General features: G+C 35.6%; 2 protein-coding genes across 2 annotated transcripts in view; one reads left to right on the top strand and one right to left on the bottom strand.

The window, feature by feature from the left end:
- The window catches only part of Cd302 (CD302 molecule), a 36,645-nt gene extending 31,350 nt beyond the window's left edge, over window positions 1-5,295 (top strand). Inside the window, exon 6 of the mRNA XM_031370375.1 lies at window positions 4,815-5,295. Coding sequence (XP_031226235.1) covers window positions 4,815-5,014 — 200 coding nt within the window. The 3' untranslated portion in view covers window positions 5,015-5,295. The remainder of the gene's footprint in view (window positions 1-4,814) is intronic.
- Window positions 5,296-7,959: 2,664 nt separating this feature from the next.
- Window positions 7,960-15,550, bottom strand: part of Marchf7 (membrane associated ring-CH-type finger 7) — a 36,189-nt gene continuing 28,598 nt past the window's right edge. Inside the window, 4 exon segments of the mRNA XM_031370373.1 lie at window positions 7,960-9,248; window positions 9,250-9,263; window positions 11,835-11,883; window positions 13,413-13,526. Of these exon segments, the coding sequence (XP_031226233.1) occupies window positions 9,171-9,248; window positions 9,250-9,263; window positions 11,835-11,883; window positions 13,413-13,526 (255 nt within the window). The 3' untranslated portion in view covers window positions 7,960-9,170.

The raw sequence follows: 15,550 nt of genomic DNA, 5'->3' as shown, positions 1-15,550 counted from the left end.
CCTCTGCCTCTGCCTCTGCCTCTGCCTCTGCCTCTGCCTCTGCCTCCTAAGTGCTAGGACTAAAGGCATGAGCCACCACCACCTGATTTAAATGCAGTTTTAAAGAGGAGCATGATTTGAATTTAAAACTATATGTGGCGAACATGGCCCCCACCTGTCTTTCTGTATCCTACCCTTATTGGGCAATATTCTATGCAATTTCTTCGTTAACTTCTTTTTAAAGCTAGAGGAGGATGCGGAGGATGTGGGACTAAGGCAAGAAGTTGAAACATGTAACTTACTTTGCCTCTCTTATTCATCAACTCAGTATCTATATATAAATTGGTTGGTCTGCATTCCCTGCCAGTATATAGATATATATTAACCAGTGTGACATTTCCACTTCTATTTACTTTATAAACAATGCTTCAATAAATCAATCACCTTGCGCAAATTTATGTTTCTCTAGAGACTGTGATGTTGAAAATAGAATCTGTAAATCTGATATATTGGTCTTGATATAGAGTTGTACTATTTTGCATTCAGAGTAGCAATGAGTATCTGTTGTGAACATTTCCGAATTCCATCAATTAGTAATTTTTAACCTCTGTATCACTAGGTATAATTAACACGGCAACACACACTCTTGAATGCCATTTGATGTCTTATATATCCACAGAAGAACTTTCAGTCAAATCAAGATAGTTAATATTCCCAGCCAGGCGGTGGTGGCACACGTCTTTAATCCCAGCACTTGGGAGGCAGAGGCAGATGGATTTCTGAGTTTGAGGCCAGCCTGGTCTACAGAGTGAGTTCCAGGACAGCTATACAGAGAAACCCTATCTTGAAAACACCAAAAAAAAGAAAGAAAGAAAAAAAAAAAAGCTAATCTCACCACATTCCTATCCTTCCCTCTACAGGTCTAGCTCACCACCCACTGGATTCTATCTTCACATATCAGTTGTATAGTTTTGTTGCAATGTCATTTCTTTTTTTGTTTGTTGTTTTTTGTTGAGACAGGGTTTCTTTGTATACCCCTGGCTGTCCTGGAACTCATTCTGTAGACCAGGTTGGCCTCGAACTCAGAAATCTGCCTGTCTCTGCCTCCCAAGTGCTGGGATTAAAGGAGTGTGCCACCACTGCCCAGCTGCAATGTTATTTCTATACATGTGTATTGTTCATTGACCACAAGTACTTGGCCTTTGTACCCTCCTTCGGGGACTCCTGATTAGTCATTGTATTATAACCCCCCCCATAAATGCAATATTAGCTGGCTAGTTTCACTGGACAGTTCCTCCCCACTCCAATGCCTGACACCAGAGTTCTTGAACTTCACTGTAGTCTGTATTCTGTGAAATTTTGTTTACTGTTTCTTGGTCTCACTGTGTAGTCCTGGAATTTTATATGCAGATCAAGCTGGCCATGAACTAACATTGATCCACCTGCCTTTGCCTCCCCAGTTACATCATGTATTTGTCTGGTTTTCACTCTGGAACTTTATGTTGATCTGTTTACATATACCTTTCCCCCAATTGCTTAGCTATGTTTATAGACACTTGCCCTGCTTTCTAATGTTTAACTCTACTTTGGAATAAACATGAATAGAACTATCTATAAACATTCTCATCTTGACCAACATTCTTAAAGCAACAGTTATGATTAGAACCATGTACATTTTCAGTGGCAAAACTGTCTCACCACTATTAGTGAGATGCCAGAGTTCTATGCGCTTTGTACTCACAGAATGGTAGAGTCCATTCCCCTGCCTTTCGTCATTCATGTAGGTGTATTTCTTATTTTTCTGATGTCAAGTACTTCGATGTTTTCCTTTGTAAAATGTTTGGCCAAATCTTCTGACCACAATTCTACTAGGTTATTCTACTGATGGACAATTTTTAAGTGAATTTTATATAAGAGCCCTTTGTATATAAAACTGTCTTCATGCTTATTAGTTTCTACTAGTTTGCTGTAATACAACTATGTGAACCATTAAAAATGTGAGTCAGACCCTCAGTTTCCTACAGGAAGACAAAGGGTGGCATTATTTAAAAAAAAAAAAAAAATCATTATTATTACCTGGCTTAACAGAGAAAGGAAGAGAGACAATAGCTATGGTTTGCAGAAATTACCTTTGCGTACGAACGTGGAATATAAAGATGTCGCAGCCATAGTAAAGGCAGGCAATATCTACTTCTGGATTTATACCCAAGAAAAGCTGAGACTCCACACACCTGTATTCATAAGACCATATTCATAATCGCAAAAAGATGGAAGTAACTTGTGTGCATCCACAGATGGATGAGTAAAATCTAATACCAAATATTATTCAACCCCAAAGGGAAATTCTGACACATGCTAGACACAGATCTAGAGGACACAAGATTACTGCAAGTCATTCACAAAAAGGCAAATGTGGCCTTACATATGGTACTCAGAATAGTTAACTTTACAGACAAATCTGGAATGATTACATGTGTTTCTATGATGTCAGGTGCTAGGGAAAGGAGAATTACTGAGTTTTAGCCTCAGAGTATGTCTGTAGATGGATGGCAGTGACAGTTGACTTTACTTACTTACAATTTAACAAAAGCAGTTTAAGCATGATATTTGGAAACATGAAGACAACTAGTTAATTTTGAGTAATGGATATTAAGGGACCGAGTAGTGATATAGAACCAGTATCTTTTTCAAGACCTTGTATTAGTCAGGGTTTATTAGAATGGCTTATGGGCTGTGGTCCAGCTGGCCCAATAATGACTGTCTACCAACGAAAAGTCCAGGAATCCAGTAGTAGTTCAGTCCGCAAAGCTGGATGTTTCCACTGGTCTTCAGTACACACTGGAATCCCAGAGATAGGCTCTGTTGTTACTGAAGGAACAAATTTGCCAGCAGGAGCTCAAGTAAAGGGCAAAAGCTTCCTTCTTCCACATCCTTTATATAGGTGGCCATCAGAAAGTGTGGCCCAGATTAAAGGTGGTTCTTCCCACTTGAAATCATTAAGAAAAAATCCTTCACAGGTGTACCAGCCACTTTGGTTGTTTTCACAGACTTCTTACAACTGTGTAGCTGTTGCTTTATCTGTGTAGACATATATTTTCAAAGAAGTAAAAGGATTATGTTGTTGAAACTTTTGGAGAAAGAGTGGACAGGTCTATCATAGATATCAAAACCATGCAAAGAACAATGGGAAAGTCTGCACATTGGGTAGGTGGCCAGGGAAGTCTCAAGCATAAAGCTGTAGTAAAGCAGAAAGATTTGAAGGAAAAACTGTTGATGCATGGACAGGCTTTAGGAACACTGAATTGAAGCAAGGATGGAACAGCAGTTTTAGTGAACAAGGGGTTCTCTATGCAAATGTAAGATAGCAAGCCTTCTTGAGGATGTTGTGATGAGTGTGAGGCCACAGGAGATGCACTTGGTGTGGTTAAGCACATGGAAGTTAGCCTATCTGGTGATACATAAAAGGTTACTATAGATGAACCAGGACAGCTGGATCTTGAAGGATTAAGTACATTGCACAGGAGAGAAAGGCTATTCCAGTGAGTACAGCATCAAATAAAGGGTTGGAGCTTTTGTTGTTGCTTATTTAATGAATATGGGCAACCTGCTTAAATCATGCCCAGACTCAAAACTGTGCAGAGTAGACAGTAACTTGAAACTGAACACTTAAATGATGGGCTGTCGTTTACAACTTTGGTAAGAAGACATGTTTGTAAAGTACCAGCTAGTCAACAAAAAGCCTTGCAACTCACTTGCACAACTGCTGCTCTTCCAGACTAAAATGGACTGTTTCTCTAATTGCTGTGGTCACGTCACCATGACACCAAAGTATACACAACTTATTATGTTACTGCACATCAACAACAGACTCAATGTATCCACATGGGAAGTCGAATGGTAAATACTTTAAGGCAGTGTGAAATTAATCTATGAAAACTATTAATTATTTGAACATTTCAGAAGTCTTATCTTGAGACATTCTAACTGCAGATGTCCTTTGTTTTTATACTACTGTTTTGCCCTCCTTTACAAGACATATGGCCAGATGTATCCCACTCGTCCCTCACCATTTTAGGTGCCACTTTAAGAGGCACCAATTGAAATATTTAGTATTTATGTAAATAAAACCCATCTGCAATGAAGCTGTGAATAATATGAATCCTTTATAACACATAGTACATCTACCATCCCAATTACTTATTTGTTACACTGCATTTCTACAGAAAGATCCTAAGAGTCCTGAGTAGGCAAGAACTGAAAGGCTGCACACATTTGTAAACTTTTGGGAATCCACAAATACAGTGCTACTTTAAGAGAAACATATAAGGTACTGCAGCTCTTAGTGCCATTTCTGTAATGCAAATCACTAATATCAGGCCCCACTTGATGGTCTTAAGACCACTTGTTCAAGAGAACAGTCGGTGTGAACTTAAAATCTCTGCTCAGTAAGGAAAAAAGGTATTAGCAAGACCAAAAATGAGATGCAGTAGAACACAGAATTGGAATGTTTTAATTGAAAGTTTCAAGTATGGTTATTTTTCTCACAAATGCGAATTAAAAAGAAACTGCACATGGAGGTCAGAGGACAACTTGCAGGGGTCAGTTCTTTCTCCTCCACCATGTAGACCTGGACTATCAGCCTTGGCAAGAACTTCTATCCACAGAACCATTGTGCCAACCCAAAGGATCACTCTCACTAATAAAGAATATGTAACCTTTTCTCATCAGTTTGGAAATTCTACATATAAATACACGATGAAATGACAATGCTTCAAATGCAGAATTTCCAACCTGCATATTCGATTTCCTGAATTTTGTCTTTTTTTTTTTTGCAGATAACCACATTTTAATATCGACTCTGGTGATAGCTAGCACAGTAACTCTGGCAGTTTTGGGAGTGATCATTTGGTTCCTCTACAGAAGAAACGCGCACTCTGGCTTCACCTCTTTTTCACCTGCACCACAATCACCTTACAGTGATGGCTGTGCTCTGGTAGTTGCAGATGATGATGAATATGCTGTTCAGCTGGACTAAGACTTTGGTAATATCAGACCAGCATACTGAATACCTTCACAATAATTTCCTGTGCAAGATTTTCATATAAAAGTTGCCACAGAAAACTGAAGCTTTTACAGTTATCCTTATAACAATATTTTCATGTATTAAATGTGACAAAACATTAACCTTCTGATTAAAAGGGAAAAAAAAAAGGTTTCAGAAAAGCAACAACCACAAACCTAACTTACAAGTTCTTATGTAGTTTTCATTTGAGTAAATGAAAGCTCCAAGTTCAATAAAGCTGGGTAAATGCTGCTCACTGCCTGGTCTCATTACACTGTATCCTTTAGCAATCTACTCGAGACCACCCCATCAAGCCCAACAGATCCTGTGCTCATAAGGAGCTGTCTTACTGGCTGCGGTGATACAGATTGCTATTCAGAGTGCTAACAGGGTATAAGCTGGCCATTCCTCCCTACCTTTGGTGTTTCCTTGTAAGTACTCCATACTTGTTCATAGTTTCATCCCTTGTATAGATCATTTGGGACAAGTAGTATTTAGTTACATATGTTATAAATTGTTTAAAGGAAAGACTACAGCTCTAGCTAAGCAGTCATGGAGATGATGGCCAGTCAAGTTAACCTGTATGTCCCTTGAGCAAAGGTTTCCTAGACCACCCTTGTACCTTTTCCTATACAAGGTAGACTCCTTTTCACGACAAGAAATCGCATCTTTTGATGGCACAAAATCATGCATGCCAAAACTGAGGGAGACCAAGTACAACTCTAGAAATAATGCTCGTTTTTCTGGTGCCCTATACTTTTCAAGACAAGAGTAAAAATTCATAGGCAGCATAAAAATGGAAGAAAGCTCAATTCACACATTTCCTTTACAAGTTTTATATTTCAAAACTAGCCCTGGAAAATATTTATGCTACATGTTTTCACGGACCACATCAGAAATACCCCTAGTCACAATTAGTGACACTAGTTACTTCAACACATCTGTTTTTGAGACAGTCTATGTAGCACAGGGTAGCTTCAAATTTGCAAGCCACCTGCTGAGATTACAGGCATGATAGATTATGGCCTCTGATGGCACTGGTTAGTAGTGATAAACTGGTGATAGATAACCTGCCAAGAGATATGGGGCACTAAAACAACAAATGTTACACTAGTTTATCCTAGCTGAAGGCATTCTGTAAGAACACTTCAGAGTGGTAACAGAGTATCAGCTGGCCATCCCTCCCTACTTTCCCTACCATTCTCTTTAATACCTCTCTTTAATATCAATCCTATTACCTCACGAAAATGGATTCATGTGGCTATTTAAGTTAAAATTAAATGCAGTTTAAATTTATCCAATTATATTAGCTGCATTTTAAGTGCTGAAATCACTATTACCATACAACACAGCATATACTACAAACCATCCCATCACAAAATATCACCAAACATAACAGTGCACCTACAGAACTGATCTTTCAACTTAAGACAGTTGCTACTGAATGGTATTCTAAATATTCACTTTATTTAATCAATGTGATTTCAGTTTTCAACTGGTCTACAGGCCCCGGGTAGTAAATGCTAAATCTTACATTTTCTGTATGTTCACGAATGCTGGTGTAATATGTGTGCAAGGACAACCTTGATATCGTTCCTTAGCTTGTTGGGTTTTGTTTTTTGTTTTGTAGCCAGTTGGATATGTGGCCAAGTGAATTCTAGATAGGGACCTGCCTATCTCTGACCCCCCTCCAGCACTGAAATTAAAAGTACACACCATGTGCTGCAAAGACCACAAAGCAAATGGGCTGAGGGTCATGCTGTAGTGACCGAGCAATCTCCCTGACCCCTCTTTAAGAGACACTGAGCCACTTACCATACATAGGTCACTATCCAGCTGATATAGATAGATGAGCCACCACAGCCATTATTTACTCTTCTTCTTAACTGTCATCAACCAGCCTTGTTCAGTGCATGCTGAGTGAAGAGACTGCTACCTTCTCCACCCTGTCCCTAACCAGCAATGGCAGTTAGATGTGGGGAAGAAGTTTGGAAGCCAGGCCCTGGTGCATGCCAGGCAAGAACACCAAGATTGAGCTACATCACAAGTCCTGACAATATATTCCTTATTTTGGATAGATATATGTATACAGAATAACATTTTAAGTGAGATTTTCAATGTCTGGTCTCTTGTTTAACTTATAACTACCAATGACTTTTTCTTTATTCCCATTTATTCTTTCTTTGGTATGTGTGGTGTATAAACATCTGTGTGTGCAGGTCCATCTGCAGTGTCAGAGCAGCACAAACATGGTCGACACTCTCTCACTAAACCACAACCCCAGAATTATCCCCAACTTCACCTCTGCACAGCACTGGGGTTTTTTATAGGCACACAGATCAACACCTGGCTTCAATATGGGAGCTATCAGTGGCTAATAGCAAATTATGTATGAACCAATTATAGAACTTTTTTTTTACCAAGTCAGTGTTTTGTGGATTAAGATCATTTTCATAATAAATTTTATAAAGTATTTAATATTTCAAACTCAGTTCCTAAGGACAGAAAATATTTAAATTCTTAAATTTGGGCTTTCGCTTAAGACAATGCACAGATAACAAATGTTGAAGGCATGTTCAGTAGCTGAACACATGGCTCAGGGTTAAGAGTATTATCTGCTGCTCTTGCAGAGGACCTGGGTTCCATTACAAACACTTTTAACATGTCGGCTCCCAACCATCTCTAACTACAGTTCCGGGACATTCAAAGCCTTCTCTAGCCTCCCAAGACACAACATGGCATGGCTCAGAATCATATATGCAGGCAAAACACTCAGACACACAATAAACTTTTTGAGAAAATACTTTAGAACAATTGTATGAAATAAAAGTTGAAATTTTAATTAAATTCTTTCCTAAGGGGCTTAGAATTTCTCATTGAGGACCAGTGTAAAAGGAAAAAGTTCAAACTAAAATAAATCAATCAGTATCACTTTATTTCAAGCCAAGGTTTTACATTAACACCAACAAACTAAATGTAGGCAAACTGTCCATTCACATTTGACAAAATACATGGTTTCTATTTAGGTTTTGAAAGTTGTTTGTTGCCACAACATTGAACTAATCTGAAACCACCTGCAAGTGTAAATGTGTATCCTAAGGGTGTTGACAGTGGAAATCATTACGCAAGTTTACACAGCTCAAGACAATAGTGCAAACTCATTAATGTTGAATAAGTAATTTATCTGTTTTGTAAAGGTAGTGAAAAATATTAACAATCATCAAATAAATGCTCGGAATTATCAAGGGACACCTAAAAATGACCAGGATCCAAATAGGTTATTTATATTATATTTCTCTATAAAGAAGTGACAACACTAAAAACACATTGAAAACCAGTGTTTTAAACTTTGAAGTGGGTTTTTAAAAAAATATTCTGTTAACTTGAGATTTTCAGTAATTTTTAACCAAGCATCATTTGACTGGCAATTCTGATATAATTTACAGCTGTAATATTCCTGAAAGGAACACCTACATACCATGGCCTATCAAATATAATCTACATTTTTGCAAATCAATACAAAAGTTATCCATCATTACTACATCTTTTACATACTTTTTTCCTTAAAAATTAGGTTTTATTGCTACGTGGATTTAGAATTCAAATTAAATTTGGAAACCTAATATAATAATGCTCTTCAAACTTCCCATTCTTTTAAAAAAATTTTAAACACTGGAAGTAAATGATTATCAAAATGTGGCTGTAACTTAAGGCATTTAAAGAGGAAAACTAATTAGGTGCCATTGGCATTTTATTTCAAAAGTACATTGTATCTGACTTTTTTCACTAGCAAGAGACTAATACACAAACATTTTTCCATAAATATGACTACAGTAATTGTAACGCAGAAAAAAAGTTGATGAGCATTACTTAGATATTTAAAACAAGGGTAATGCTTTCCCACTCACTGGAAGAAAAAAAATGCTTTTGATTACATATTATAAACATGAGATTCGCTGGCCAGTGTTAAAAGGTCCAGCTCAAGATTTTCAGTTCAGCAATACTTGAGAATGAATATATATTTACATTTATACATGTATATATATTCATTTTATATATAGTCAATTCATCTACTAGGCATTACCCCATAAAATTATTCATACTTAATTGCCAGTTTTAATAAACATGTTCACAGATCATCCATTTTTTTCTTAAATGAAGTTAGGCAATTATCAAACGTTCTGTTATGGTCTCCATCTTCTTCAAAATTCATCCTCTGAAGCTGTTGAGAGAAAAACAGGATGATCAAGAATGATTTTAAAGGGGGTGATAATGACTTGTAAACATGAAGCCAGAACAGCAATGACTTGTAAAACAAAAATCCCAATTTAGTATACTGTTTGTCAAAATGGTAAGTTATCATGATAGTGTTAGGGTGGTCTGATTGTGGGTGATGCCCACTGACAATGTCCCCACCCCCACATCTTTTTGATGTTATATAATTTCCATATAATGAAAATGCTTAAAAATGTGGTTTAAGAGCATCTTTTAAAAAATGTTTTCTGAGACCAGCTTGTGTTCATAATAGCTAATGATATGTATATAAACATACACCAGAGGAAAAGTGAATTTAAGGCAAGTGCTCTCACACACCTGAGTAGAATCTGGCTTATTACCGCTGCATGTTTGATGCATCCGATGAGAATGAAAAAAAATGTACATAGAATAACAGGTTATGGATGTTCTTGCAAGTTACATCAAAGCTATGTCTATACAATGCCACGAAAAAAGCTCTATTGAATAAGTAAAGCTTTATATAGACACAGCCTAACTTAAAATAATCGGATTCAGAAAAAAAACAAAGCAAAACCAACAACAAAAAAACCTGCTGTTGAGATCATCCCCATGTCTCCAAACTCTCAGAAACATCATTTTTATAACATTTCTGACCTCAATTTATTCAATGGCCATTAGTAACACAAGATTTAATAGAAAGCATCCTGGAATGTTTTGGGGATAGCCAAGGTAATAAGGTATTCGTTATATAATCTGCTTTATATGTTAGGGAAAAAAATCTAAGTTCTTTCAAATAAACATCTAACTAATATTTTCACTATTATCAAGGGCAGATAAGCTTAATGTAAACCTTACAAAGGTTATAAAGTTAAAAAAAAAAAAAAACCATAGTGAATAGTAATTCCAACTGGCTTCTTTAGAATACAGGATCAACCCAGATAAAGAAGAAAAAAAATGTTGACATGATTTATATAAGCCCTGTTGTTAAATACTACATCACAGGATCATACTGAAGGGAGGAATGTCATGTTTTTTAGGTGACTGACTCCATAGACAATAAAATCCAGATAGTTTTCAGAATATAGCAATTCTATTCATTTGAGATGAGGCACTGCTACCATCGTTAGCTGAATTTGTATAATTTTACCTCCATATTTCTCTTCTCTCACATATAGGGAAGGCCATGCTATGTTTAGAAAATTATATTTTATATGAGAATATTTAAAAGTGAGAAATCTTAGGGAAAAGTGATGAAACAAATGACCAATACCACAACATCTACCAAAACAGAAATTATAATTTTTTAGAAACAAAACCTTTGTATTAGCCAATGAAGTGCTTTGGTTTGGTTTCCAAACAGGATTTTTCTGTATAGCCCTGGCTGTCCTGGGACTGGCTCTGTATACCAACCAGGCTGGCTTCCCAAGTGCTGGGATTAAAGGTGTGTGCCACCATTGCCACCATGCCCAGCTCTAACGAAGTATTTTTATAAAGGTTGCAAAGTAAAAGAAAAAGCAAAAAACGAAAAACACAGTGAATAGTAATTCCAACTGGCTTCCTTAATTTTCACAGATGATGATAATAATAAAAAAAAACCCTGAAAAATGTGCTGTCTGAATTTATTTCAAATTCTGTTAAAACCTAAAATTAGTACAGGTGTAACAATATTTCTAAAAGGCCATGTCTTAAAATATCTAAGGAAGTAAAGTTTTAATGAGCATTGAACTCTTCTCATAGTATCTTCAAAGGATGCCAGCCTTCTTCTAAAGATAATAATCTTACACATCTTCTAGATAACAGGTTTTCTGCAGACAGTAAAGCGCATAAGCAACATGAAAAGACGCCTTTAAAACACTCAAGACTATGTGCTGCTCTGATGAAGAGTAAACAGGTAATGGATCAGATGGGTTTAATCTTTCCAGAAATTGTTCTAAAGCCAATTTTGTCCCTGCCTAGTATGAAGCACACAGATGTGCTGTAATACATTGTAAGACAACAGGTTGCAGAAACGCCTGTGACAGGCGCTTATGTGTCTTCGAGCCTGACAGCGTGCTGCTAGGAAATTCCAGCTGCCTATGTGCTAAAGGTCCACAAAGAACTACCTTTAAATAAAACAAGAACAAACAAAACCCCTTTCTTATGGGCTCTGCCCTCTCTTCCTTTTCCTGGTACCGAACATAAGACTAAAGAAAATCTTCCATTATCTGAAACTGAATAAAAAGTAAAAATTTTTCATATATTAAAAATACAAAGCCTTAACAGATGATTTAGTAATTAAGTTTGTTTTCCTTTTAATTACAAATAATAAAAATCAGTGGCTTATTAAAAATATTAGGTTAAAGTTACCTCCTTCCATACCTTAAACATAATAAAAAAAAAAAATTTAAGAATTTAATTCTATTGTCCAACCCTTATCATCCAAATCAATAATTCTAGTAGTATTAAGCCTAAAGCCAAAGCTCAATTTGGTAGAAAAGAGTACACTTAAAGGTTTTTTTTCTGTGGGTTTAATTTGCAAAAGTACATTCAACAAGTCTGGGGAGAAAATTCCACCTACTTTCGAGATCTTCCATATGTGCCTGAAGAGTTCTTGCAAGGTTAATAAACTAGAAACAATGCAGAAAGAAATACAGTAGTTTAAATGTTGCAAATGGATCTAAAGAGAATCAGTATAGGAGATTTATTTCTACTTAAGAAGTCAAACATCATTTTAATCCTTTAAATAGGGTCTTCCCCAACAATAAAAAATAAAACATAAGAGTATATTATGCTCTATACAATGATTATTAATCATGGGAAACCCACATCACAAGATTGGGAGAAAACATAATCAAATAATTGTATCCAATAATGCTGTCTTCCTAACACTTTCAAAAAAAAATATGAAATCAAGGGGTACGGGGGAAAAACGAAACTTTTTTTCCTGGGCCCAAATGAACTGATGTTTGCCTGCCTACAGTTGACAGCTGTAGATATGTGCAGCTCAATGCTTGAACAATAAAATACGAAGAATGACTCTCCTATAGTTTTAGAATTAGGTTATTTTTAAAGGGTAAATTCAATAGACTTATATGATTTCCTATCTTCTTTCACAAGAGTTAACACACCATTTTAGACATCATTTTATGGTATTAACTCCAGATAAACTAAGCAGTATGACTTCTGAAGTACTTAAAAATTAACAGAAAATTTAAGAGCATTTGTAATTACAGCACATAAGCTTTTTTAATTCTCAATGTAAGTAATTATCAGCTGGGTCACTTAAATATCCATATTATAATGAAGTACAAGAAAAAAGTAACTTGTATTTTGAATTTACTTTCATATATGGTAATAAAAAAACTGAAAATGTGCTGTCTGAATATATTTCAACTCCTGTTAAATCCTAAATTAGTACAGTGCAACAATACTCTTAATTTCTATTAACATTATTTAACATGTATTTTGCATATACTTTATCATATTAAGATGAAAACATTTCATATTAACATGAACTCTAAGCTTTATATACTTAAGAATCATAAAAATGGTTAAATCGCACAGATTTTACCGATTTCAAGATATGAAGTGTTCAAAATGTTCCAATAAGACAGCGATAGACAAAATGGTCAAAACAACAGACTGTAAAAGTTTCTTTTGAGTCGCTGAGCATTGATTATAAATACCTAAGAGAAAACTAACTTAAAGGTATAATTAATATTAAACATTATTTACAGCAACTAGTTCCTTTATTAGCTGGTAATATTATTAGTTTAGGGGTATCCCTTTACAGGATAACAGCAATCTTCCATATTCTTTTTGGCCTTTGGAATACAATTCCATGTTTCTAAGATGTAATGCTATGGGCTTTCTTTCTATAAATTAAAACTAACAAAATTTTCTTGGTATTTCTAATTTTGATCCAGTTACTCCTTGAAATATTTCACTTTTAAGAGCTGAAAAATCACTTCTTTCTCAAAATAGCCTACGACAAAATTAGGGTATCTGTCATAGAAGACTTTCCTTAAATATAGACGACACTGTTAAACATTTGAAAGTAAGGCCTCCCCCTAAAGGAATGGGGGAGGAATACAATATGAACACAAAAGCAACTGTATTGTACCCTCCCATCTTCCCCAATGAAGATGCTACTTACTCGAACACGCGTGCTTGGTTCAATTGTATTTCCCATCATATCAGAAAAGCTTTGTTCACACAAGTGCAGTAAGACAACTAGGTAGAGACCAGAGCTGATAAACTCATACTCAGCCTTAAATGGGGAAGCAAAGAGAAGAAACAGAGAATGAAATTCAGATTGTGACTGATAAAATGTTTATTGATAAACTAAAAAAGAAAAGAATTCAGACACAGCTCCTAGAAAGGTATACAGTTGTCTATCTTAAAATATTAGGCTGCCTTACACAGGTTCTATTTTTCATCAGCCTATCTCCTTTTTATCATTTATGTAAGTTTACCTTTTAAATCATTTGGTGTGATTAACATTTTAGTTTTCTATATAAAGCCCCTAACAGATTTTCCTTTACAAATGACTAATAATTATTTCAGTTTACTTTTAAAAATTAGTTTAATTTTAGCCTAATTCTGTAATGTGCCCTATAATTTAGATATAGTTTTTTGTAATCCATTTAGTTTAAAGGTAACAAGACATGCAAACACACACTGATATTAGCATCCTTTTGGGGGGGGTCATGTTGGGCATATATAGACTCAGAAATTCTAACTAATTTCAAACCTGTTGAGTATCCTCCTCATCTTTTTGTCTTCTTGCCTTTATTGGTGGTCCTGGGGAATGAACTTAGGGTTCCAGGAATACTCAGGCTAGCACTTTACCAATATAAACACGGCTCTGAACATAAATTAGGAAAATCTGTTTAACTTTTACAGTAAAGAGGACAATTGTACCTGCTCTGAATAATAAACACATCTGAAATTTAGAATTGTATGCTAATATTAATTCTAGAAACTGTTCATCAAATTCTATCATTAAGAATTTGAAATTAAATTTTTAAATGTTAAATCATTGTGACATTATTCTAATTAAAAGGGGAATCATGTATCTGGGAAAGTTTTTAGTTTTTATTATTATTATTTTTTAAACTTACATGGTTATGCCAGGCAGTGGCAAAGCCCTTTAATCCCAGCACCTGGGGAAAGGAGTGAGGGTGTAGACAGAGGCAGGTGGATCTGAGTTTAAGGCTAGCCTGGTTTACATAGCAAGTTCTAAGTCAGCCAGAGTTATGCTTTGAGACCCTGTCTCAAAGCAAAACAATTCAACAACAATTTTTGATGGTTATCTTGTGAAAGATAAAATTTAAAAAGGAATAAAATTATACTAGTCACTTAAAATTAGGGTTAACTCTAGCCACTAGAATCCATGATTCATATAAAATAAGATAAAGCCAAGACTATCATTTACACTGACTATACCTAGTTGTCTAATACTTCTCTATTATGTAAGAGTGCAAGTCATTAAAATGATTAAATAAAAATAAATACCTTAAATGAAAAAATGTGTGAAAAGAGGTAGCCACAGAAAAGAGCTTTCTGACTTCTCGTGGGCTAAGACAATACATTTCTCTGTCTCATCCCACCTTTCTTACTTTCCCTAGTCTTTAAAATACCAATGTTCAGCTGCCTACACAGATGCTTTAATAATTAAGACATCACTGTACTGAGTTTCTTTTGTACAACTAGCTCATTAGGAAATGAAGCACTATAAATGGCAATATGTAATACATCAACTCAAGTTTCATTCTTCTGAGCATGATTCTTAAACCTGGACCTAAGCAATTACTTTCATGTATTATTGTATACTAAATTACATATAGAATTTATTTATATTTGAATGCAGTAAGTCCAAGGATTTTATCAGACTTTCAAGCAGTATCTGTTTATCTCACCCTATGTTTTTAGAAGATTTACTTTATGTATATCTATGTAAGTTTACGAGTGTAAGTGTCCTCAGATACCAGAGCTGTGAGCCACCCAACACCAATGCTAGGAACAGAACTCAGGTCTTCAAAAGACTGTTCACAAAAATACCTTATATTGTATGACTTCATCAACATGAATTATCCCAAACTGGCAAGTCTATAAAAACAACAGACAGGCAGTAATGGTGGGTGCCTTTAACCCCAGTGCTTGGAAAGCAGAAGCAGAGGCAGGCAGTTCTCTTGAGTTCAAGGTCGGCCTGGTCTAGAGAGTGAGTTCTAGGACAGCAAGGACTACACGAGAAACCTTGTTTTGAAAGCTCATCTAACCAACCAACCAACC

The sequence above is a fragment of the Mastomys coucha genome, unplaced genomic scaffold, assembly GCF_008632895.1.
Source record: "Mastomys coucha isolate ucsf_1 unplaced genomic scaffold, UCSF_Mcou_1 pScaffold15, whole genome shotgun sequence".
Lineage (NCBI taxonomy): Eukaryota > Metazoa > Chordata > Mammalia > Rodentia > Muridae > Mastomys > Mastomys coucha.
Note: the sequence above shows the minus strand (reverse complement) of the source record. Positions and strands in the feature narration are given on the sequence as shown.